Source organism: Heterocephalus glaber, unplaced genomic scaffold, assembly GCF_053883595.1.
Source record: "Heterocephalus glaber isolate CG9 unplaced genomic scaffold, H.glaber_assembly_v1.0 deba00001610, whole genome shotgun sequence".
NCBI classification, from domain to species: domain Eukaryota; kingdom Metazoa; phylum Chordata; class Mammalia; order Rodentia; family Bathyergidae; genus Heterocephalus; species Heterocephalus glaber.
The window spans coordinates 26,732,828-26,759,319 of record NW_028258381.1 but is presented as its reverse complement, the minus strand read 5'-3'; the positions used below and the strand labels follow the sequence as shown (position 1 = coordinate 26,759,319).

General features: G+C 45.4%; 1 protein-coding gene across 7 annotated transcripts in view; it reads right to left on the bottom strand.

The window, feature by feature from the left end:
• Positions 1-2,910: 2,910 nt before the first annotated feature.
• Positions 2,911-26,492, bottom strand: part of Gli3 (GLI family zinc finger 3) — a 277,530-nt gene continuing 253,948 nt past the window's right edge. For 6 of the 7 annotated variants that reach the window (XM_021254541.2, XM_013070551.3, XM_013070552.3 and 3 more), the window contains 5 exons: positions 20,845-20,994; positions 19,103-19,267; positions 13,692-13,982; positions 9,272-9,599; positions 2,911-8,378 (listed from right to left, as the gene is read on the bottom strand). In XM_021254541.2, the coding sequence (XP_021110200.1) occupies positions 6,079-8,378; positions 9,272-9,599; positions 13,692-13,982; positions 19,103-19,267; positions 20,845-20,994 (3,234 nt within the window). In that variant the 3' untranslated portion in view covers positions 2,911-6,078. The remainder of the gene's footprint in view (positions 8,379-9,271; positions 9,600-13,691; positions 13,983-19,102; positions 19,268-20,844; positions 20,995-26,492) is intronic. The other variant, XM_087196398.1, reaches the window with a different exon arrangement.

Below are 26,492 nucleotides of genomic sequence, written 5' to 3'. Positions count from 1 at the left end.
TTTCTCAACTCCCTCCTCTCTTCTTCACTCATCTTTCTCAATGTCCATTGCCTGTCTCTTGGTCCCTGAGATTGGGGTTCCTCAGTCTTCTTTCCATCCTACTCCTATGTCCAGCAATGGTGCTCTTACCCTTCCCTATCACCTGAAGACCAAAGCCTCCCAAGTCCAGAATCCCTCCCTGGGTCCCTGCCTGCAGTACATCTGTGTATTTACATTCCATAAAGTGGAGTTTTCAATCCAGAGGGAATTTTTCCTTAGTGGACATTCGGCAGTAGCTGGAGATGTTTTGGGCATCATAACCTGGAGGGATGCCAGCCATCTCTAGAGTATTGACTATCCTAGAGTACACACAGTAGGGTCCTAAACAAACAGCCACCCCAAAATGCCAATACTACCAAGTCTAAGGGTCCCTGCAGCAAGCACTTCTGACAGGCCATGTCTGGAGCTGAACTTTGCCTTGAACGTCCTCTGTCACTACATGCCACCTTTGTGTTTGTATGTCTGTCTGTCCCCAGCGGGGAGGGGCTGACAGCACACTGTGTTTTCTTCATCTTCTATCTCCAGTCATAAAGAAATGTGATGGGATAAGATATGGCAGAATGGGTGGATTAAGGGATCCTGTCAGCACTGTTTGTTCCACAGCCCAGATACTCCAGAAACCATCATAACCTACCAGTAGCTTAGTGCTGGGAAAGATGGAGGTGCAGGAGGTGAAGACTCAGAGGGGAGAAAATCAGTAAGACCTGAGATCCCATACTTCTGTTGGGTGACTATGGCCAAAAATGTTCGGAAAGAAAACAAAACCATTTAGATTCTATTATTATTTCTAAAAACTGTAAAAGAGTTTGACTACCTAGACAGAGAAGGCATAAACAAGATCTGTGTGGGTAAAATTGAATTTTGAAAAATAAAACTAATATTAAAGGAAAGATGAGCCCAAGTTGTGTTTGGAGTTGGACATATGCTCTGAAGTTACACTGAAGGAGAAACTGCAGTCAATCAGCCCATGAATCAATCAATAAATGGCTAGAAAACCTTAGAGGGAGAAAAGAGGAATATTTAGTAGTGGGTCATTTTAACCTTCTATTATATTATGTTTTTGAATTCCAAAAATTACTAAAAAATTGATTTTTTATGAACTGTCAGATACACTGCAGCTTTCTCGTTGTTTCTTTCCCCTTTCCACCACCAGAGGCATTTTCTAAAGCAAAGCCATGAGCCATACCCACCACCAGCTCAAGGGGATTAAAGGCATCTACATTCTATGCCTCATTCCTGGGGACATCCGTTATTCCGCTTTTCTTTTTAGTAGCTTCATTTCTCTTGATTTCTTTCAGCTTGACACACTATTAGACAAGCATCTTTGGGAACTGACAATTTATACTTGAGGCAGCATATAAATTTGTATTTTCTTATTTTTTTCTGAATTCATTTAGACACCTTCCATGAGGGATCTTGGTGTGAAAACAAAGCATTCTGGATGGATAGGAGGAAATTCTTTCCCGAGTCAGGAAAGCATTCTTATGATTGGAGGAACCCTGTGAGGTGACAGGAAAGCAAGCATTTGTTGTGCATAGGACATTAAGGCCTCCAGAAGAAGGGAGCAGATGCACCTGTGTGCACCTGCATGTGCACGTGTGCATGTGTTCCTGCACAAGGGCCCCACCTCTCCTGTGACTCTGAGATGCCCAGACTGGACCCTCACCCTTCTCAGCCACAACATCCACCTAAGAAGGTGGCTCCAAAGATGAGATGTGTTGACAAAGAGGAAAAGAAAGGAACCTGGTCCGGAGTCATTTATGATGTTCTAAATAACACTGCAAGGTAACATGGCATGATCCTTAATTCTGGTATGTCAACTTCATTGGATTAAGAAATGCTGAGTAGGTTAGTAAAGCATGCTCCTTGGTGTGCCTGGGTGTCATTGAGGTATGGCCTTAGGGTATAGTCTGGTCCCTTGCTCCTTCCTTTCTGGCACTGTTCCTCACTGCTTCTTGGTCACCATGAACTAAGCTTCTTTGCTCTACCACACTCTTCTGACATGTTTCTGTCTTGGAGCCATGGACTGAATCACCTGAAACCATGAGCCAAATTAAACCTCTCCTCCTTTACACTGTGAGTGTCCAATATTGTGTCAAGCAATGGGAAAAGTGACTAACATACACAGAAAAGCAAACAAAACAACTAATATTTCTGACCTAGGTGAGGTAGTTGGTTGATCATTAAACACAACATTAAAGTAAGTCTTTATCACAGATTTTCTTCCAGTGTTCTAGGTAGGTTATCTGTAAAGTGACAGGTTAATATACATGAAAGGTTCTTAGGTTGTTAGATCTTAAACTCTGTGACTACCTTCTTATTAGTTTGAAAAAGGGATGAAAATAACAATAATCAGAGCCAGGTGTGGTTGCACATACTTGTGCACTCCAGCACTCAGGAAGCTGAGGAACCAGTATCACCAAGATCGAGGCCAACCCAGGCTCTATCTAAGATCAAGGCCACTGGGAAACACAGGAAGACACACACACAGAGAGGGGGAGGGAGGGAGAGAGAGACAGAGAGAGAGAGAGAGACACGAACATGCAGGAATCCCCTAGTTAAATCCTCAGTACTGCCTCCAAAACAAAAGTAATAATAAAAAGCAACCCCAAAACAAAAAGACAGAGGATAATGACTATTACAATGGCACACCCCTACCTTCTTGCATGTGTGAAGTACACATCTCACAATACCACAAGTGCTGCATCTTAGCAGCTTAGTCTCCATCTGGGGGAGGTGGAACCCAGGTCCCAGGGCAAAACTCCCCAGTTTGCATGAGGGGGGCTATGGACCCAAATATAGGCCTTGGACTTTTCCAAAGAAAATACTTTCTCTGTCCAGCTACGAATTAAATACACAATCCAAGTGAAATTTCAGTACAAAGAGTTTTTATTGACATTGTAAGAAACATTGTTTTTCTTTCTTCTTTGTTACAAAAGGACTAAGTGGTTCTGAAAGCCAAAGTCAAGTTCACGTGTGTCTGGGCTGCAGCTCCCCAGCGTGGAGCTGGGCACACAGCATCGGGGGCTGCAGGTTTCTCCAAGGAAGGTCCGGCCTGGTCACATCCAAACACTATGCCTACAATACTTAAATGTATTTACATGTGTTTCTTTTTAAAAAGGATTACACATTTTTTTTTTTTAATCTAAAAAAGGTAAAAAAAAGGAACTTTATTTTATCTTACACATTTGCAGGATCCACAAGGGTAGCTTGTCAGAAAAGAACATCCTCCTATCAGTTCAAAGCAACACAGGAAACCAGGATACGGACAGCTCAGATGGCTCCGATCCTGCACGCCCTCCCTCTCCTCGCCAGACGCCAGGCACACGGCCTGCAAGTGTCGGCTGGGTGACACCAACTGGTCCCGCTCATTGACAAGATTAACATAAAATAAGGCACATATATCGCAAGAATCAAAACTCAGTGGCTCAAGATGACGAGCCAATGTGTGAGGGGCAGGGGGTGGTTTAATCCATTCTTTATAAAAATAAAAATGGCTGCAAAGATAAAAACAAGTTTAACAGATGTTAAACAAGAGTACCATGTATGAGCCTGCATCTTTTATTAAAGAGTAAACAGTGACCGTAGTGAGTCAGTGCTATGTAGTTTCCTAAATGCATAGGTCAGAGAACTGGAGAGAAGGCTGGAGGCCATGGGTGGGTCTCATGATAGGAGGCAGCAGGTGTACAGAGATCCCATGTCCCCATGGGTACTCCTAAGTGACCTCAAAAGACTTTACTTCCAATGCATGGCCATGCAGATCGCTGAAATCCAGGGAAAGTTCACTTTCTTCTTCCCTCCCTCCTTTCTTGTTTCCTTCTGAAATGTCCACATTGAGAAAAGGCAGTATCGAGTTGAAAAGTGTCTCCTGCAATCCAAAGGGCAGCAGCAAGGTAAACAAGGATGAGAAAGAAAAATTAAAGAAAGAGACAAACCTGGAGGATAACCTGAAACCAGAGGGGAAAACCCAGGGTAAGAAAGAGCTTGGGCCAAATCCAACAGCATGTGAGAGCCAGGAGCTCGAGATACTTGGGACAATGACATTCAGGGGTGCAGGGCTGATACTATGGAGAGGTGACATGTTTTGAAGAAGAGACGAAAAGTCTTGCTTTTTAGATGAAAAGTGGTAGAGATTCTACTCTCAGGAGCTCAGATCAGTGCTGCCTTTTGCTTGTGAACTATTCCAAATGGGTTACATCCTTTGATTTAAAAGGGGCTCCCTGGGGAAGACGGCAGGGTGCAGAGGAAGATTCGCAGAGTAACTCTGCTGGAGCCAGGAGAATCGAGTTGAAAGCAAACCTCACAGTCTTAGCCACAGAGTCCTGCATGGCAACTTTACTTCCATGCTGCGATTCTTGGCTCAAACTGGAGAAAGTAAACATGAGAAAAATGGGCTGCTGCTAGTAGTCTTTCTGTAGCACTTTCTTTCACTTGACTTTTGTCTACTAGTAAATTAAACGGTGGGAATTAAGGGGGAAAAACCCACACAACTGGATCATGAATCACTGGATAAATTGAACTCCAAGGATTAACAGGGGTTGAATACTGCATATAGTTTGAGTATTAATACTTTAATAGTTTACACATGTTTAAAGTAGTGTGCTGGATAATCCATGTACTCTTTGTGCACACACAGCATGGCTTTCGTGTGTATTAACTGCACATGGGAAGTAGCTGTACTTCTTGAATCTTTGAATGTTTCCACCTAAAACAGAAGCACAGATACCAGTCCATATTAAGAACTGTGTGTAACACTGAACTCCTAAATGCATGCAGAGCTCAGTGGATAGAATGTAAACAATGGTACCTGCACAGCTACTAAATATCTTCCTTCCTGTTCTTAAATGCTAGAATTGGTTGAACCGATTTAGTCTCAATATCAATGTATATGAGCTTTTCCTTTTACAACTAAGTTTTAAAGATCCCTTAAAATAAGCCACTTAGAATAGACAGGCTCCTTCACGATACTGGAATTAATAAACATTAATGTATAGCCAGTTGTGGGGTTGTTTAAATACCTATAGAGAGAGAGCTACAGATAATCAATTCTCAGTTATTGAGGTCAGATGGGAAAGAGATGAAACTAATCAATACAGCCAACCCACAAATATTCCCCAAACTAATTCTACCCAGTTGCTTCAATCTATCATCTATCTAACTTCTTAGTAGAACAGATAAAAGTAGCAACATGACTGTCATCAACTGCCTGTCCCCCCTCATTGCAGTGCTAAGTAGCCCCAAATATTCATCAAGGTACAGAATGAAGGAAGAGAGATAACTGAGAACTGATTTTATCGACAAACCCACCCAAAGCACACTTACAGACACGAAGAACTGAAAACACCAAGAATGAGCTAAGGATTTCATTTGCAAGAGCCCCAACTGTCCACTTCTGTGCCACTGTCGAGAGTACGCCCTGAATTACACTGCGGATGGGAGCACATAAAATCCATCTGTCCATCCTGAAACGATTCTCAAACTCACTATCCATATTCTGATTCTTGTGCCCAATGTGGGAATTCAAAACACACACACACACACACACACACACACACACACACCCAAGACATTGAGCATATGTAAAGGAAAATTACTAAAAGCCTGGACATGTAACCCTGTGGTCACAAGCACAACTCCTAGTTCCTTGGAGTAATAGAGAACCGTGTCAAACCCTTTCAAATTTGACCTCTCTTCTAAAAGAAAGAACCTGCACATAATGCATTTATATAGGTTTACTAAAAAAAGGGTGGGTTTACAGTTAAAAAAAGAAAAGAGGGTGGTTTTAGTGTAACAATACTGATTCAAAACTGAAATGGAAGACAGTTTCTCCCTAGAATACCTTAGGGGTTTTCAGAGTCCTTTTGCATAAAAGGAATATACTTGAAACACATCCCAGTTAAGTGAGATGAGATTGCTAAAATACATACAGAACTAAAAAAAAAAAAAGCCACACACATAAAAACCCAGCCAAAATGAAGTCAGTTCAATCTTTCAACTCCTACAGCTTTACATCTGTTTGCAGTCCTTCTTGCCTAATGCCTATTGCATAACCGCAAGGAATTTGCTTTCTTCCGCAAGGGAGGTCAGCAAAGAGCTCATGTCCCCGATCGCCATGTTGGTGGTGCTCACTGGCAGAGCTGGGAACGGGAGGGAGGCTCGAGGCGTGGTGAGGCGGGAGGAGCTATGGGAAAGGTTCTGAATGATACTCGGGCTCAGGGCCCCTGACATCAGGCTGGCGTGGTCCCCGTCATCTATGATGGCATCGAAATCGATCTGCACCCCTTCAAGGTCATGGCTGTCGAGGCTGTCCACGGTACTTGTCACCTGGTTAGCACCTGGGGAGAGTAACTCAGAGTTTTCGGCACCGGCCTCCTGTAGCAGGCAGCTGGCCCCAGACATGGAGAACGAGCCAGCTTTCGTGTCTTGCAGACTGAAGCCCATGGTTTGGTCATAGAACTGACCAGAGTAATTCTGCACATTTGCACAGAGCTGCGAGGGCTGCCCAGGCATCTCTGTCTTGATGCCGTTCACCCTGCAGGTCTGACTCCTGTCACTGAGTTGTCCTTGCTGCAGTGTGAGGCTGGCCCTTGGCACAGCCTGCCGCCGGCTGCCCCCATAGCCGGCACAGGGCTGGTAGCCCCTGACCCCTACCAGGCCTGACGGCTGGCAGCTGACGCCATGGGTCCCGGGCAGGCAGCCCTCTGGCCCTTGGTAGGAGCTGATGTGTGAGGTAGCACTGACCTGCTGGAGCACCTGCTGCCCGGCGCGGCCTGCCCCCTGGTGCTGCTGCACGCCATCCCCAAGGAGCTGGTGAGGGAGGCAGCCCTGTCCCATCGGGTCTGGGGTCTGCATGCCGCTCACTGTGATGCGAGTTGACTCATTTGGTGCCACCGGCACATCAAAATCCAGGGGACCCCCATTCCCTTGCATGGTGGCACTCTTCAGCTTGGACCCTTGAACCCCAGTGCCGGAGGCACTGTCTAGTGACCCAGGGGCAGCTGGCTGCCTGGCCAGACAATTTACATACTGCTGGGCCTTATAGGGCTGTGCGTGGAAGGGATTTCCCCCGGGACTGGTGCTGGTGTCACCAGGGATGGCCAGATGCTCCGGGCCACTACTGAAGGTGCTGCCATTGTCCGTGAGGCCCTGATATCCCCCAGCCAGGCCCAGGCCAGCCCTCCAAGGGTTCTGTGGGGGAACCACCATGCTGCTGTACAGCCCGAAGCCCCGAGCCTGCTGCCCTGCAGAGCGCTGGCCGCATTTCAGCTTGGAGGAGGGCAGGTCGGCGCTTCCCGAGCTCACTTCGTTCCATTGAATGGGCAGGTCACTTTTGCTGCCTTCTGTGCCCGTCTGCTCCAGGGAATGGAACTGGTTGTCTGGCAGCCCAGGTGGGTCAAAGTCGCCCAGCCTGTGGGGTCCTTTGCTGTCCTCTGAGATAGCACTCTGCAAGTGCTGCCCGTACCCTGCTTGGTTCTGGGAATTTAAATACTGCACCACGTCATCAGGCAAGAAATCCTCATCGTTCAAGTTGGCATCAGCGTCCACGGTCAGGGACTCCAGGGTGACATTCTCCGTGATGCTGGGAGGACAGGGGGACGCGTGGAAGGGATGGGGCTGGCTGCCTTCAGGCCGAGTGTAGTTCTGCAGCACCAGACTCCGCTTTTCGGCAGATGGAGGACTGAAGCTGTTGAGGCTGCTGAAGCGTGGGACCCTGGGTGGTGGCAGGCTGTCTGAGGCCGTCCTCACTGGATCGCTGGCCCTCCTTACACTGTTCCCCAGGGCGTCATGTGGGAGCAGGTGGCGCCGGCCATAACTGTGGGCACCCCCATCGCTGCATCTCCGGGGAGGGGGCACGGGAGGCAAGGTCACCCCGGACTCCCGGCTGTCTCCAAGCAGGGCCATCCTGGTCTTCAGGCTCAGCCTCTCCATGTGTGGCAACGGCGTGGGTGGTGGTCCTCCCGTGGCCGCGGCATACTTGGCCTTGAGGCGGTACTGCTGGGCAGGTGTGAGGCTGAGCAGGCTGGGCAGCCCATCGCCCTGGCTGGCTTCGCTGGACCTTCGTGAGGCGTCAGTGGAGATGGGGTCATAGGAGTCAGCCACGCTCACATTCTGGGGCCGGCCCTCGGCTTGCGATGCCTCGCTGGACCTGCGGCTGGAGAAGCACGGGGAGATGCCCGAGGAGCGGCGGCTGCTCAGGTAGGCTGAGCTAATGGTGCTGGTGTTGCTATCCCTCCGGGTGAGCGTGTTCAGCATGGTGAGGTCCACCCCGGAGAAGTCGCCTCTGTTTGGGATAAGAGTCACAGGCCCGCCCGAACTGCAGTTGTTACTGGACTGTGTGCCTGCAGAGGAAGTGGGCAGGGAAGAGAGGGAGAGAGGTTGTGAACCCGACGGTGCCTTAAACCAGGTGTGCAAGGTGCCAGGCAGAAGCCACTTTCGTCTTCCCAGGCCTCTGTGGTTGCTGATACAACCATTCAGCTCTGCAGTCCTGAGCCCCAGCGGTCACAGACAACAGAGAAGGAATGAATGGCTGCAGCAGATGCAATGATATTTTCTTTACAAAAACAAGTGGCAGGCTGCATATGGATTCCAGGCTGTATTGTGCTGACCCCTGGCTTAAACAAAGGAATGTCAACTGCTCTGTCAATTTAGTTAAGCTCCTGCACAGGCACAGTGCAAGGACAAAAAAGGACTCTTGGGACATATACTCAGTGCCCCAGTTCTATGCAGAAGGGCTCCTGTGTTTCACATGCACAGACAGGGCTTCCTGTTTATTTCACAGCCCATGAACAGGTGGCAGAGAGCAGCACCTTTAGAACGGGATACAGATATTGTGCTTCAGGTCACTGACTCCCCCAGTACCATGTCAGAAGCAAAGACTGATCTCTGGGAAAGGTTGCTGTCCTTTCCTTCGACTTGGCAAACTACAAGTGGCAAACTCCAAGAATTATTCTGTTACTGTCTCTCTGAACTCTCCAGAAAGGCAACTCAAGTGTGCTCAATTTCAGCATGGGTGGGTTTATGTTACACTGTTGGGACTGGTGGAAAAGCGAAGAAACATTCTGAGAGGTTCTGGACCCATGTGAAGGAACAGAAAAAAAAACAAAAGCTGGGCTGGGGATTTAGCTCAGTGGTTTCACCGCCTGCTGCGCAAGTGCAAGGACCTGAGTCTGATCCCCGGTACCAGAAAAAAAAAAAGAAAGCTAAGCAGGCACGTGATCCTATGGGGACTCACCATTTCCTATGAGAGGAGAGACCGCAGGGGCTTTGGGGGGTAGAATGGGGTTCAGTCGCGGAAGCATTCCATTCACTTGCTTCAGCCTTTCTAGTTTGACGTGCTCCATCCATTTGGTCCCTGCTGGATTCCTCCTGGTTTGCAAAGCAAGGGCTGTGGTGGCGGTGGAAATGGTCGAGTCCATGATCGGGGTTTCATCGATGGCACTGAGGTCTGCAGCACTTCCTCCATCGGTCAGAGGAAGCTCGAGCCCACTGTGGGAATAGCTGCTGATGGGGGACTGTTCGCTGCTGCATGAAGACTGACCACCAGGGCTTGGCTGAGATGTCTGCGGGCATCAAGGGAAAGGAAAGAAACGTCACCGGGAAGGGTGAAGGGAGGGCGCTCACGATGACAGATCATGCCTATCAAGACCCAGGCTCTGGTGGATGGCGGTGGCCTTTGGGACCAGAATGACTGATGAGGCCACCAGGCCAATGTACAGGGGGAGGCAATGGACAGCAGAAGATGCTAGATGTGAGGTGACCAGCACGTGAGCAGCCATGGAATCCTGTCCCAAGTAATCAACTCTGCAAATACACTTCCTCTTTTTCAATCCCAGCTCCAGGACTTTCACCTTTGAGCAAATTACTTAGCCACTCGAAACCTGAGTTTTCTTATCTGTAAAATGGGCATCTTTTAACTTAAGTACTGCTGTGGGGAATTAATGTGAAGTTCAGGGAGCATGCAAGTATAAAAAGACCACAGTAATAGTAATAATTAGCCGACAAGGCACTAACAATTATTACTATCTAGGTGTTTTAATCTTAGGGCTCATTTTATGGGGTCTAAAACATAAATGTAAAATATATTCCATAGAACACATCACCTTCTCTCCAACAAGGTCCTCTCTAGGCTCCCCAGTGCTGGTACCCAAGCTCTCTGTAACCTTTTCTTCCTCCTAGATATTCCTGCTGCTGTGCAACCTCAACCAGCTTGAAGATCAAGGGAGGGTAAGAGGTAAAAGGTCACTTTGCTTCTGCCATTTCTGGAGATGCAATGCCCTGGATCTCTGGAATAGTTTTACCCTTCGCCTTAGTGTGCCCCTAGCATTTCTCCAGGAGAACTGAGAAATGGTCCCCATACCCACAGCTGAGGGGGCTCTGTAAGAAAAGTCTGCCACTAATGGGAACTGAACATAGTCTCTGGTTCTAGATCAGGGCTCCCACTCCAGGACTCCTGGAAATAGGGGATGGAAGAAAGCCTGGCTATCCCAGTGTCTGGGGAGCACTCTACAAAAGAGTCTGCAATTTCGAGGACAGTTGGAACAGGATTTAACTAACCATTCTACCTAAAATTCCAGTGATCGCCTGGTTGATAAACAGACAAATCCTTTTACAAGGATAAGAAAACAATGTCCAGGGAAGTTTATGGCTGCCCCAAGTCACAAAATGCAGGGGGTGACCGGCTGGGACTTTCTCTACTGATACTACAAAAACTGGAGCCAAGGACGCAGCAGAAAGAATACTTCCAGGAAGTTCACCACTCAGGGAGACAGTACAGTGAATCTCAGGTGGGATGCACAAGGCTGCCCGGAAGGGGTCTATGAGATAAGGCTTCTTTCTGGAGCCCTTTATACCTTTTCTGCTGTCACGGTGCACATATCCAAGCAATGAACATTTTCTAAGTGAGGGCCCCATGGGATGCTAACTTCATCCTGGGCAACCAAGCAGAGCAAAGGAAGACAGGCAAATCTTGAATTTGGGAAGCTGAATATTTTGCCTCAGTAGAGCCCTAAATTGCAGGCTACTTTCTCCTTCCTGAGGCATTCAGAGTTTCCAGAGCTTGGGATGTCTTACACTCCTGGACTGTCAATTCAGAATGTGTGTGAGTGTGAATTTGTGTGGATGAGTATACACACAAGTGCAGACATATACTTCCGTATTGAGTATAAGAAGGTACACATGTACCTACAATTAGAAAACTTCATGAGCTCACACATTTAAACAGAGATTACATTGTTAACAAAAAATATATCTAGAGTTTCCTCAAAGAAGGTGGAGAATATCTGGTCTAAGAATGAATTTATACTAGTAATTTAACAAAATTTGACAACGTCTGCTTGGTCGATCCCAGTGTGATCTATTATGAAAACCTAAACAAAGAGAACAATGAATTTCATCATCTACTGCCACATTTTCCACATGCTGAACATTCAAAACACATTGCTTTTATATTTCAAACATGGCCAAGTGATGTTCACTACCAAAGATGTCACAAAGCCACAAAAACTAAAGAAAATGAAATGAAACAAAAAATGTTGAATGTTAAAACGCAAACAAAACAGAACAAAAAGAACACAGAAGACAAAATTCCCTCACCTTATTACCCACTGTCCTTAGGAAGTGAGAACAAGACATTTAGAAGCATTAGAGAGAAGAGATGTTGCAATAAGAAAAAAGAAGAAAGAATTTAATTTATAGCATGATGATCAAATTAAAGACATGTTTTTAAAGAAAGAATATTAGGAATGTAAATTTCATGGTCACTAGTAAAGTCTATGAAGCTCTCTACTTATATTTAAATGTGTGAGTACATAAACACACATTATGGTCTACGTGGAGATGGGGTTACATTATAACCTCAGGGAGCTTCAATTTCAGGAAAACATGAGGCCTAAGTCTCGAGCTCTGTAGTTTCCCTTTAGCTCTTTATTTCTACGATATGATTACTTTAGAAAATATTTCAGACATCTCAGTTGGGGTGCCCCAACTGCCAGTGAGTCAAATCACTATAAATTTTTATTCCTATCAATTTTCTTCTTGAACAATGGGCATCAGGAAAGAAGAGAATACATTTTCTTGAGCTAGGGATACACATTAAAGGCACGAGAGACTTTGGGTGCTTAGCATGTTGCGAGAAGATAAGTCATCGTCTCTCCGTGACATAATCTAGGAGACCACACTTTCATTTTCCCTTCTTTCGTTCTACACTTGAGAATAAACTGTTGAATGTTCTGCATGACTACTATACAGGATGACTTTATTTTAGGAAATAGATACATGGTCACCTCCAAAAATATATGAAATGCAGCTTAAGAACTGATTAATTTAAAAATACAGGGATCAGTCGTAATATATAAATATTGATTAAGATGCTTTATAAAAGCAAAGTACAGCTACACATTGAGATCTAATGGTGACGCTGGACGGCTTATTTGCATTATTTCTGGCTAGAATTCATGTCACTTTGTAAGACTCAGAAGAGTTCAAAGACAAACCCAGTAAATTATTAAAATGCAGTTCCCCACCCAGCCAGTCCAGAGGGGCCTGTGCCAGACTTCCAATCCACAGAGGCCTCTTCACCCGGATGTCATCACTCAGGAATTCGAACAATGCCGGTCCCTGGGCTAGACTGCTCTGATTTCCTTAAACCAAGTATAAATCTGCCTCTCCAAGCATTTCTGTGTGCCCAGAAATCTAAGCATGCAAATCCTATCTGGTACATTCCCTCTACAGGTCAGAGTGACCAACTGAGTCCCAACATGCTCACTTAGTTAAATGTGTTGTACACATGATCAAATAGAAATGGACTCCATCTCCTCTAGTATTGATTCCTTTAATTTCTCTCATTGTCCTCTGAAATCTTTAGGTGTTTGATCAGAGCATATCCACAAAACAAAATCATCAAGTTCAGTTCACAAGCAGCTGGGAAGAGTAGCATAACCCCAACCAAATCAGTGTTAGCCTATTAAGAATTTTTAGAAATCCTTCTTTGTCTTCTACCTCGTGGGCTCAGGCACAAATGCACAAATGGTCTCCAGTTTTATAGTGCTGAATCTGACACTGGAGCTGTGTCTGAAATTCCACCCCGCTGTGCCTTTCCCTGTCACCAGTAACCCCCCCCCTTCCCCTCCACAGCTCCTCCATAGGTCAGGCGCCTGGGCAGGGGCCTCTCTGCCTGCCCTCCTCCCTCATCTGCTGGACTCCTGTCCTCATTGCCTCTGCCCTGAGAGCTCGGTCAATCACATCTCTCTCGAACGTACTTCACACAGGCCTCTTTAAGCCCCTATCAACCTGCTTGGTGAGCATTTTTCATCTATCCCACTGGACTGTATGTAAACCCCTAAAGAATAAGGACTGTAGCTTATTTATCTTGGGGTTACCAGGCAAAGAAGGCAGAAAACCTGTTTATGGGAAGACTCCGTGAATGATTTTCTACACATGATGGGCACACTGATCAATTTTAAAATGAATTAGGAAACCTGGCAGTTCTTTTCAGGGTGGAGCTATCCTACATGGATCAACTGTGTAGGACCCCCTTGAATCACGGTGGCCTGGATGCAGTAAGGATAGGAGCATCTGGTCCCTCTAAATCCCTGCTGAGCTCTTTTAAATGACCCCAGGCTGGCTGTGGAAAATCAGGAGAGCGAATGACATACCATGGGCTTCTCAGCTTTGACTGTCTTCACCTGGAGGCATTCCTCCCGCTTTGAGGTAGGGGTACTGAGGTCTTTCTGATCCCCGAGGGCTCCCTGAGTCGGCCGGCCAGGGGACCTGGACTGGGAATGACTGCCAGAATCCCTGGGGGGTGGGGGCCGGGGGTGCATGTCCCCTCGCTGCTTCTTGGTGACGTGCGCCTCAGGGCCATGCACAGTCTTCACATGTTTCCGGAGGGAGCTGGGGTCCGTGTAGCGCTTGGTGCAGCCTGGGATTTTGCACACATATGGTTTCTGCCAAATGCCACAAGAGTGAGACAACAGATTACAGAAGTGATTATGCCCCAGCCCTATGCTCATTACGTTTTTAATTCTTTCAAAACACTTTTACAAAGCTTGGAGGTATTCAAATACCTCTAGGAGCTAACAGCTTAATAAGGCCATTTAGATGTTGTTCAGGGTCCACAGAATCTAGTTTAATAGATGATTATTTTAGAGAGTGCTCCAGGAAGCTAAGAAGGTGTAAACTGCCTTTATGTTCTTGGAAGCATTTGTGCTCTGAGTGGGAAGAAGTGTCCCAGTGCCGTGAAAGTTAGGTGCTCAACAGATACTTGAGGATACTGTGATGATGATGATGATGATGATGATGATGATGATGATGATGATGATGATGATGATGGATAGAGACTTAAAAGACCCCATCATCTAATCAGGAGAATGCTGCACACCTTTCAGGAGAGGGTGTGTAAAGACATTTCATAGGGATATACTGCTTCTTTGATCTAATGTCACTCGGCACTTCGCAAATGTGCTATTTGCACACAGGCATAATAGAAAAATTGCCTATAGCCTCTGCCATGTGAGATGCCACTAAAATGTGTTTCTCTGGGTAGCATTCCAAGTGTATGCGGGGGTATTCAGGGCTCAAAATAACCCCACAGTGTCCATGAATGCATGGCATACACTGCTCAGAGCTGGTGGAAAGTGTGCTAGAAACCAGGATTTTTGATCTGTGCTCTTTTCCCAAGTCTCTAGATCTATAAATTCTTTCAGGCTAATTTTATTTTCTATAAGTGTAGTGAGCAAGCCTCCAGATACAGCTGTCGCTGAGTATTTACTCAAATCATAGGACTGCTGGCCTCTGCTCATAACCAACATCAAAATTGTGGTTTTGTTCACTTGCCTTCCAAAATAATACACTCATAGGTGCTCATGAGTAAAGTTGGCCCTTTCTATCCAAGGGTTATTTGACCCACCACCAGTTGTAAATATTTTCAAAAACTGCAACTGTACTGAGTTCTGTATGTAGACTTTGTCATTATTCCCTAAACAATAAGTATGACAACTATTTACATAGCATTGACGTTGCACTAGATATGAGTAATCTACAGTCTAGATGATCTAAAGTTTACAGAAGGGTGTGTGTAGATTATGTGCAAATACTATACCGTTTTATATAAAGGACTCAAGTATTCTTGGGTTTTGGTTCTTTAGGGGTCCTGAAAATAATTTCTTGCAGATATAAGAGATGACTGTGTACATCTGTATCTATGCATACCAGAAGATGAGCTATTTGGTAAGCAATCCTCATAAAAAGCAAGATTCATGTAATGTCTCTACTATATTTTAAAATATGTCCTGCCTTATGGAATATATGTCTAAAAGACGCTTTTTCAGTAAAAGCCCCAGAACAGACTGAGTGTAACCTAAAATGCGAAATGTCCTAATGCAGTGAAGCAAAGATTCTGAAAATTATCCTGGAAGACTTCACCTCCAAATCTGAGATTCCTTTGGGCAGAACTGAATCCCATTAAGTTGAATTATGTCTACTCAGAAACTTGTGCAATTTGCAGCATGGGCATGCGTGTGTGTGTGTGTGTGTGTGTGTGCGTGCGTGCATGTGTATGTGTGTGTGTGTCTGTGTGTAACAAAATGAGCACATCAAATTCTATGCATTAGGGACAAAGAATGGTTCTGGATGTTTAGTATCATTACAGAGTCCTTAATCTGACCTATGTGTGCTCAGGACATTGTTGTGTCAGGTCCTTCCCTCAACAAGCAGAAAGGAATGTATGGGGCAGTTGGTGGCCACGGGGAGAGGAGAGGACACTCCAGGGGTGGAGCTGCAGGGCATTCTGAAGGGCTCCTTTTCCTATAAATATATGCATGTGAATAGCCTACATTAGCCTAGAGTGCTGTGTCATGAGCACAGAGAGGTTGGCCAGCACCTGCATGCTCAAGACCCACAGCACACACAGACAGGTACACCAGTACCTATGTGCCTTTGCATGTGAACACATACATTATCTGCCTACAGAAATCCACAGGAACACAGTTCTGTTCAGGAAATCTATACTTCACAGCAAAACACATTAATTCTATTATGTAGCTTGGCTTTCAAATTTTGTTGGCCCAGTGATTCCAATGAAATATAATTATAGGCCAAGACAGATGTGAGACTTACATGAGTCGCCTGGGTATTCAACTTTTGACATGATTGTCACCACTGACTCGCTGCACTTAGGCTCTATGAAAGCAGTTGCTAAGTCTTTTGATTTTGTAGAATTTTTCCAAATATTTTTTTTCAATAAACAGTTAGTGATCCCAATCCATGGAAGAGCTTGCGAGCACAAAATTGTATATGATGGGATTTAATCTCAATGAATATAAAAATCCTTAATGTAATCCTTGTATTTTGTATATAAAATCTTACTTTCTGGGAGGGAAAATATAAGAGCATTTAATTATCTACAATATAAAGCGTGACTGCTGAGGGTGTTGGCAGAGGAAGAATCAGCTTTCATTTGGGATGGTCCTGGGAGGGATCAGTTATTAAATTTTGGTATCTGAGTTGAATGCTCAGCTTCTGGGGTTATGCCAAGTGTCAAGTAAGATCACATCCAGAAATGCTGCTCGACACACGGAAGCACTCAGTAAATGAGCTTTTATCAGGAGGAGGCATTTTAGTTGGGCACTGAAAGGAGGATAAGATTCTGGGAGACAAAATAAGTGCAAAAGGATGCAAACAAGAATTGTCCCAAGCAAAGGTCCAGCAGAGGACCACATCACACACGTCAGCATGACAGTCTAACAGGGTTTCTGAAGTAGCAGGTATTGTCACCGGCCACTGCTTCATTCCAGTGGCCCTAGAGAGGCAGGGACAGCCTAGGAGATGGAGAAATGCCAGAGCAGCTTCCTCCAAAGGGTTAGGGTTAGGTTCCCTTCCTGGCCCATGCCATTATGTTCTAGCCACAGCCAGGATGGCAAAGAGCTGGTGCACGACTAGCTATCTATCAACAGTTGCCCAGTCAATAAAGGAAGGTGCAAATAAGACAGCAAGTAAGTGAGGCCAATCCCTTGATTTATCTAGGATGGTGTGGTTATGCAACTCTGGATTTCCTGGACAAACTTAACTTGTGTATCTGAAACTGTCCATGGTTTCATAGTGCAAGGCTGAAACCTTGTGTACAGAACATGTGTATAAAAATGACTTACATGTTTGTGAGTAAAATTTTAATGATGTGCTTATGATCAAGGTTAGCAATTTGAGAAAGTTCCTCAATCTTGGTGAAAAACGGTATTGACCAAGATATCTTTTGAACTCATAAGATATTCAATCCTCATGTAACACTGATTTTTACCTCACAAGAGATCACAAGCTCAACTGCAATACGCTTCATTCAAGCAGACACATGCACATATTTCAAGTCCACAAAAAGATAAAAAGCTCAGTAAGGACTTATATGTGGGCACTGATAATCCTAATTTGTCCATTATTTGAATTTCTCCACAACAAGAGAGAAGGTTGGCCTACAATCTAGAAGAATGAATATCCCCTTTTAGTGACTTAAATACACGCCATATAGTAATTATATTGTAAGTGAAGTTAATCAAGCCCCTTAAAAATTTGAAAAACTTGAAAAGCAAAGTAAGGCTATTAAATTGCACAATTCAGCAGCACTTTGTACCTTCTTAATGTTGTGCAATCATCACCAGTATCTAATTCCAGAACATTTTATCACCCCAAAATGAAACCTCATATCCAACAGCACTCACCCCTGTTCCTTCCTTCCCTGGCTGCTGGCAAATGCTTATCTACCTTCTGTCTCTATGGATTTGCCTATTTTAGACTCCTTAAAATTTTGTACAAACAAGTGCAAAGGATGGAACTATAGCTATTGCACACAGGAAAGGCATTTTTTACATAAAAATCTGAATCTGTCATCTCCTCTGAAATGTCTTCAGTCAGTCAATATTGATACATTCCAAATGACTCCTACTACCGTATTCCACCAGGACCTTTTCAAAAAGAGCTTGTGTACCTAGACTTGCAGGTCTGAGTGTGCTTTGTGGCCAGTGTGGTTCATCCGGTTAGACACAGTTTTGCTCTGTTTGAGTGAGGACCATCTTCACTATCTTACAGTCAAAGGACCCTGAGTGCAATGGCTTGCTTTGTTTTTACCAGGTGCTCTTTCCCCAGCTCTATCTGCAAGAGCATGCATGAGTTCAGGTGGCATCTTGGAGAGATCATGAGGGACTCTCCAAGGTCTTATGTGCACCAACTGCTCCTCCTCTAGCCCGTTTCAAGCAGAGGACAGAATCTGCAGAGCTGAACGGAAGAGTGGTGTGAAACTGTTTAACCATCCAATTTGTACCCCAAATACTGGAATCCTTGGCGTTACTTTGTTGATTCCCTCAAGCGAAGGCTTTCCAGACAAGCCAGCGCTGGAGCCAGACACGCACGAAGTTGGGGGTCTGGAGGCAAAAAAAAGTATCAGCAAAATGAATTGGGAGTTCTTTTCATTCTTGTGCTTCCCTGCAATTTGTGGGACATAACTACTTCAACAGAACAGCAACACCACAGAAACCATTCACTGCCATGAAGCTTTCCTCCAAAGATTACCTTCAGTATTTACTGGGTTTCTAGAATATCCTCCAAGGTCCTTTAGAATGGAGAATGTCTGGAAGCGCTTTTTAAGCCATGGCTGACTGCTCTGTAAAAACTCTTTCTTGATATAATGCGTTTGAAGATGCCACTTGGCCAAAGCAAATGCAAGAGGGTGTTTCTGAGTGAGCTGCCACCTGCCAGTGTGCTGCGGCTGTCCACTGTGCCTGCGCTTGGATTTATGCTCTTCTGGGCAGCACAAGTGGATGGGATTCCAAGTCAGTACGCCTCTCCTCTGACCAGTAGGTGGCGCTTCCCAATAACATGAAACCAAATTCACAGGGAGTTTTAGGAAATTCCCTTTCCATCTGAATTACTCTCCAAAGGAGGCCTAATTTTCAGCCCTACCTCTGAGGCTCAAGCCTTTGCCTGCAGGGTCAGAGCCCACTCATACTGGGAAAGGGCCAACAAAATAATAAAACAGAAGATCCTTTCCTTTCCAGGGACATGGCCCAGGGAGGATGCTTACCTCGTTGGAATGTGTTCTGTTTTGGTGCTTGGCACGATCGGAGGCATTTGAGAACGCCTTGTTGCAACCTTCATGCTCACAGACATACGGTTTCTCTCCAGTGTGAGATCTCAAGTGTGTTTTCAAGTTTTCTAGTCTTGAGTAGGCTTTTGTGCAACCTTCAAACTGTGGACAACAGGTAAATCTGGATTACTCCACACAATAGCCCCTGCCACCACTTAGGCCTAACCCGCTGCCCAAGGGCATAAAAACTTCACATCGAAAGGGTCAGCAGCTTTTGAAAACCACTGAACAAAAACTCCACTAAACTCTGCATGAATTGGGATTCAGATGTGGCTTGGGCCGTTCAAGATAAAGCATTTTTCAGGGCTAGTAAAAGTCCTGAAGTTTTTTTTTTTTTTTTTAATAGTTCACTCATTGTGGACAATGGGTTTCATTATCTGCTCATTGATCGCCTCAAATTCCCACTGATTTCAGATTCAGCACAAAGTTCATTAATATGGCTTTGTGTCCATACAAAGACAGGGGATTTGATCACGTTTGTGAAGGGCCTTTAAGATGTAAAGTACCAGGGCCAAGCAGTGCCCAGGGTGCTTAGCGGGCACCTGGCTAGGAGAAGGCTCAGCCTCTGGCAGCCCTGGCCCCCTGGGCAGGCCAGAAAGGAAACCTTTGTGAGTAGACACAGGTTGAGTTCCTTCAACCAGAACATTTGGGATCAGAAGCATCTTGAATTTTTTCAACTTACAGAATATTTTGCATATATATAATGAGATATCCCTGGGAAGGAACCCAGATCTAATCATGAAACGCCTTTATGTTTCCTATATACCTTATATAGATAGCTTGAGAGTAACTTCATGTAATATTTTTAATATTTTTGACTGTCACAGGATACCTGGTGTGGGATTTTCCACTTATAGAATCAGGTCAGCACTCAAAAGTCTCAGATTTTGCAGCTTTTCCTTCTTTTTTTTTTTTTAAGTAATGGGAATCAAACCCACAGCTTTGTCCTGAGCTACATCCCACATCTCCAACCTTTCTTTATCTTTTTTTTTCTTCTTTCACTAAGTTGCTCAAGGTAAGCTCAAACTTTTGATCCTCCTGCCTCAGACTCCAGAGTGTTGGGATTTTATAAGCCTTCACCACCTTGCTTGGCTAGACTTCTTTAATTGGGGGTGCTCAACCTGTGCAGAAGTCAGGTTTTTAAAAAGTCAACAGGGGCTAGGGATTTAGCTCAATGGTTTCATCGCCTGCTGCGCAAGCGCAAGGACCTGAGTTCGATCCCCGGTACCAAAAAAAAGAAGTCAACAAACAGAAGTAGGAGGCTGGCACATCCCTTTGCCTTCTGGATCATCTACTGCAATAAGCTGCTGAGCTGGGGCAAAGGTGGTAGCCATGAACAGTTCCTGGTGCTGGGACCTGCGGCCTGCTCACCACTCTTGCAGTTGTCCTGTCTAACTAGGGTAAGCTAAAAAATAAGGGCAGAGCCAGGGATTTAGCTCAGTTGTGACACCGCCTGCCTCTAAAGTGCAAGGTCCCAAGTTCGATCCCCGATACCAAAAAAAATGTAAAATAAACAAGGGCATCTACCACTAGACGGCACCCCATCCTTCTTCTGGATGCCATCCAGCCATGCTTGCTCTAAATTGGACCCTGAAGGGTACAAGAAAGGACCCACAGGTGAAGCCCAACACCCATGGGTGCCAAGGGAGCCCAGGGCTGGCGCCCACGTTTGTACTCACAGTGCATTTGTGAGGCTTCTCGCCCGTATGTCTCCTCATATGCACCACCAACATGTACTGGGCTTTGAAGGGTTTCTGCTCCCTGGAGCAATCAAGCCACCGGCACACAAACTCCTTCTTCTCGCCGTGGATATGGTCATTATTGATATGCTGGGGGAAAAGAGAGGGAAGGAGTACTCATTTCAAGGGAATGGAAGGAACTAAAATACATGGCCTAATCTTAAGTCCTAACCATTAAATGAATGACCTGACCAAAGTACAGATTTTGAGAAATTCTAGTTAGTAGATTGCCTGGTCAAATTTACTCTTGCTGACTGGGTTTGCATGCTTCCTGGCCAGCAGGAGTGAGAGGACGCTATGGAGAGGAACCCTGATGTCCCAGAAGAAGTACTAGGATGGGCATCTGAAGAGCTGCATTCAATTCTGAGTTTTGCACCCAGCTAACTGTGAAATAAGGTGAGCCATTTTTGACTCCTCTGGGCCTCTGTTAATTCTCATCTGCCAAGCGGGTGTGGGGAGGATCACAGGTAAAGGATGGCAAAGGTGTTCTGCAGCTCTGACATATATGGTGCACAGGTATGCACATATACATCTGTAACAAGTCATAAGTAATAAGAAAACTGAAAGCACCTTTCAAATTAAACTGTAGTTCAGGCTTGAAGTAATTTTCTCTTGGTAAGAATCACAGAAAGAAGAGCTGGCTACCAAAGGAGAGAAGTATGCTGCAGTCAGCAAGTGATCTAGTCAACAAGTGATCTATCCAGCCTCTCAGGGCTTTTGTTCTTTTCATGCACAGAGTAAAGGAATGAAGCCAGGCTTGGAGATGCATGGCGGTAATCCCAGGATTCTGGAAGGCTAAGTCTGAGCCCAGCCTGGGCAACTGAATGATTTAAGGAGGCCTTGTCTTAAAATTAAAAAGAAAACGGGGCTGGGGTTGTAGCTTAGTGGGAAGACCCTAGGTTCAATCCCCAACCCTAATAAACAAAAACAAAAATAAAAAGCAAACAAAAAACAAGGAATGAGCTCCCTAGTTTCTAAGGTCATTTCCAGATTTAACATACTGTTAATTCAGATTTTAGAAGGAAGCTGAACATTCTCAAATTCTTCATCAATTCAGGACTTTAGAACCAACCACACTGTACTTGGTTTCCTGGACGAACATGACAAGTGCCCTTCTAACAGGAGAAAGGAGATATCCATCGTGCAGGGGAAGAGGAAGATATTCCTCTGCATCACAAGCAGGTCAATCTCAGTAAGCCAAGCACAGTATTTAAATGTCCAGTTCTTGACTATCGGGGGATTTATATCCTGTTTTGATTCTCTGGTAATCCTGCATTTTGTTTGCCTTAATTTAAGGCGGTTGGGAGAACTTTCTCAAACACAGAGAAACACATCAATTAAAAAAACCCGACCAGTCACTGAACGCTCCCTTCGGTCCTCTGCATTCCGCGGCTGTGACATAACATCTAATTACTTGCCAGCTAAAGACTCTGGCTCCAGAGGGAGGGGTCTCCAGGACCTAAGGGCAAAATTCTACCATCAGAGCCTACCTTTCCCGCTTTCTCCACTAGGTGGCTGACTGCTTCAGGAAAAGAAGTTTATACAAAAATAAGTTTTTTCGTGCTGTTTCGGGAGCTTAAAACTGGGTGAGAGCAAAGAAAACAAATCATCATTCGCTTCCCTCTCCTTGAATGGCTCTCAGAAAGCAGGATGAACAGAAAACAGTGGTTGGCATATCACAGCAGGCAGGGGGACCACGGTGATCCCGTGGGAAGCGTAAACGACAGGGGCCCCGAAAGAATCACTCAGGTACGTTAATGTACGACAAACTTGTAGCCTGCAAACGTGGGTTCCTATCACAACCAACTGCCCCTCATGGGGCAGAGCTTCTTAGAAGCCATGGCGGTGCACTCATGTCTGTAAAGAGAACAGATGTGTTGAGCAGCGACAGCACATGATCCTTAAATCTGTCCTTCCGGTACAGCTTTATAGCCAGTGCCCTGGGGTCTCAAGTGCCCCACCTAGTCCTAAATGTGTGCTGAAGCCGAAGCTTTGAAATTAAGTCCACACGGTGGGAGGACTTCTGTGGATTCTCTTTTGCAGGGAGAAAAACAAATGATGGCACAAAACCACTCCGTAAAAGTTGCTCTTGAGGAGGAAGGAAAGACGGGAGAAAGAAGGAAAGGAGGAAGAAGGAAAGAATGAAAATTAGAAAACAGAATCACAATTTGTGCTGAGCCAAGTCCTAGAAGTCTTTTCGTCATAGATGTCTTTAATTTCCTATTCTCAGCCAGAGTGTTCTGGTTCTTTGCAGATACTCAGTAAATATTTGTTGAACTGATTTGACCCATACAGTAGAGTAAACTTTCACTGGGCAACAGAAGCTACACTGGATGCTTTTATCCTGATGCAACTTCATTTCACCTGGTACTTAATAAAAATTTAACCCCTAGTATTTCACTATTTTAAAATAGTAAACACTCAAGAATTCAAAAATTTTCTAAAAATACCCAAAGATGAGCCTTCTCTTGCTAGATGGGGAAAAAAATGCACTCAATTGCAACATTTCTTCCTTCTGTCCTCTTCCTCATTCCTCTTTTTTCTCTCTCGAACTGGGGATTGAACCTCGGTCCTTCACACTGGGATGCTTCCCCAGTCCCTCTCTCCCTCACCCTTTTTAACTTTTGATTTTGAGAGAAGGTCTGGCTATGTCAATACATTGCCCAAGCTGAGCTCAAACTTCCCATCCTCCTGCCTCAGCCTCCCAGAGTTCCAGGATTACAGGCCTGTCCACTTCATTCAGCTGCAACATTTCTTTTCTCAAATGCACTTCTGAGGATATGCTGAGCAACACCCTCACCAGGTCCTGCTCTAGGGAGTAAGACGGACATAATTCCTGCCCTAAGGAAATTACAGTCCACTGGAGGAAAACAGATAATGACTAAAACTGCTGTATAATTATAGCTGTGATAATCATCATGAAGGGAAATCATGGGTTTTATAAAGAGGTATATAGCAGGGGCTCCTGAGTCAGGATAGAGCCTCAGGACTCAGGGTGGCTTTGCAATTGAACCTGCACTTAAAGCAGGACCCGGAAGCTGAATGGAGACCCAGAAGCTGAACGGAGACCAGACAGGTGTCAGGTAAGGTGGGAGTGGAGGAAAAAGGGACACATCTGCAGATGGAAGGCAGGGGGCGCTGAGGATGAGTGTGAGCCCCAAAAATGGCTGGAGAGAACTGGCCAGGCAGACCTGGTGGCCTCGGGCTCTGCCACTGTTTGGCATGTGGTGAGAGGCACCCACTTCTCAGGAGTCCTGTGGACGCTGCTGCTGAGGTGGCCTAGTTTGGGCCAGCTTGCCAGGGCTCACCTAAAGTGCAGCGTGCTGGGCGAGGCGCCCTACAGTGCGGCCTGGGGCCACTGCTACCCAGAATCACAGGTGCCATTGAAATACAGGGTGAGCAGGCTGGGGATTTAGCATGCAAGGTCCTGAGTTCGATCCCAGGTACTAAAAAAAAACATGGTATTTACATAAATATTTATTATAGTAAAAGATAAATTGTTATGAATCCCATTCAAAATACTTCCTCTCACTTTGAACACAGCAATCCCATCTTTTTTGGCACTTTCTGAAGCAATTCTGAAAGTCCTCTTTCCTGAGTGTCTTTACACGGTAGGATTAACAATTCAGTGAAGGGACTGCCAAGTGCCATCCAACAGCAAGGCAGGTTCCTAAAGACATGGAGGGGTGTTCTCATGTGGAGAGCTGCGTGTGCCGCGCCTTAAAGATGGCGCTGGTTTCCGCCTTCCGCCATCCCGACGGCGAGAGCTCTTTATGATAAACAACTCCTTATTTGGCTGTGATGTGTCTGATGCTCTGCCCCCTCTTACGTGTACCTATCCGCATTCGCCACATGACTATCCGTGATTGGTTGGTTCAGGGGTACTTATTCTAGGGACGGGTGCTCCCCTGGGGTAGAAGAAAAAGAATGTTAAGTTTTCCTGAATAAACTGCTAGAAGAAGAGCGTTGGTGTTGCGTCGTCATTGCTGGTCAAAGGCGAACGCGACATTCTCATTCACCTTATTCACCAGATTTGCCACCATGAGACTTCTGGCTTTTCCACAAAGAGCCAATGACCATGAAAGGTAAATGTTTTGAATCCATTAAGGCAGCCACAACAGCATAATTGACAACATACATGAAAGAGGACTTCCAGAACTGCTTCAGAAAATGGCAAGAACCATGGGATACATTTTTTTAAAAGCAAGCAGAGTATTTTGCAGAGGGGATTTAATGGGAATGTGTCTTTTACTGTAATACGTATTTTAAAAAATTTAAACCTTCACTGTGTTTTTCAATCATACCATCTAGAAAGCCCACCCTTGAATGCCTGTTCCCGTGATGGAGGACATCAGGGAACCTGGTGCTTCTTAGGGGAAGTGCATGACCAAGGTGGGGGGAAGTGCCAGTAATGGCCAGTGAGGTAAGAGATCCTGGCCTTGTCCTCCCGTGAGGGCCAACACTCACGGTGGGGGAGCTGGCCTCTAGGGCAGAGGACCTGGGCCCTGGCTCCTTCAGGGAAGTGTCAGAGAAAAGACTCCCTCCCTCCTGGGTGATAGGGAGGGGTGGGCTGTGCATTGGACATGACATTAGAGGCCTAAACTGGACTTACTTTAGCAACACAAGTGCCCAGGATCTGCCAGCAGTGGGGTGTGTATGTGTGTGTGTGTGTGTGTGTGTGTGTGTGGCAGGAAGGGAGAGCGGGCACCTGCTCATGAGGGCAGTTGGGCAGAGATCCAAAGCACTTCACATTTATACCTCACTGAGCTTTGTGTACCACGTGTGGGAATCTGATGCAGGGAACCCCTGTCCATGGGGGAGGGTAGGGAGGAATCTGTGCGGGACACTCCAAGCAGTTTCCCTTTCAGCAAGGGTACCGTCACGGGGATTTTCCTTTTCATGCTGTTGGAGTAGCCCTGAATTCCAACTGATATGCTTTTATCATTTTCCAAAACTATTCTTGAATTCAAACTTACACTGAGATCAGCAGTTACTTTTCTGTAAAGGAAACTGTAGGACCTTGGAGGGGTGGGACAGGGTCCATCCTGCTTATCTTTAATGCCCCATCTTTCTGACTATTTAGGTGGTTCAAATGTGTTTTAAACTTATATTCCCAAGAGTTACATTTTAAGTGAAAATTAAAATCCTGAGAAATCAGAGACTTAATATATCTACATGTTCTAAATATATGCTTTCCTTAAAAAAACAAAAAACTGCACTGGCTTCTCAGTGAGATCACCCGAGAAGGTTCGGTAGGGCCAATATTTTCTGTATGAGACCATACAGTAAATATTTAGGCTCTGTGGTCCAAAGTCCTTCGTAGACAGCTGTAGACAGTATATAAATCAACACAAGTAGCTGTTCATTTAGAGATACGGAAAATTTTCACATGTCATGAAACATTCCTTTAATTGGGGGGGGTACTGGTGATCGAACTCGGGACCTTGCACTTGGGAGGCAGACGTCGGCACCACGGAGCTAAATCCCCAGCCCATCATTCCTTAACATTTTTAAAAAACGGTTTAAAATCATGAAAACTATTCTCAGCTCACAGCTAAGCTCAGGGGCTGTACAAAAGCAAGCAAAGG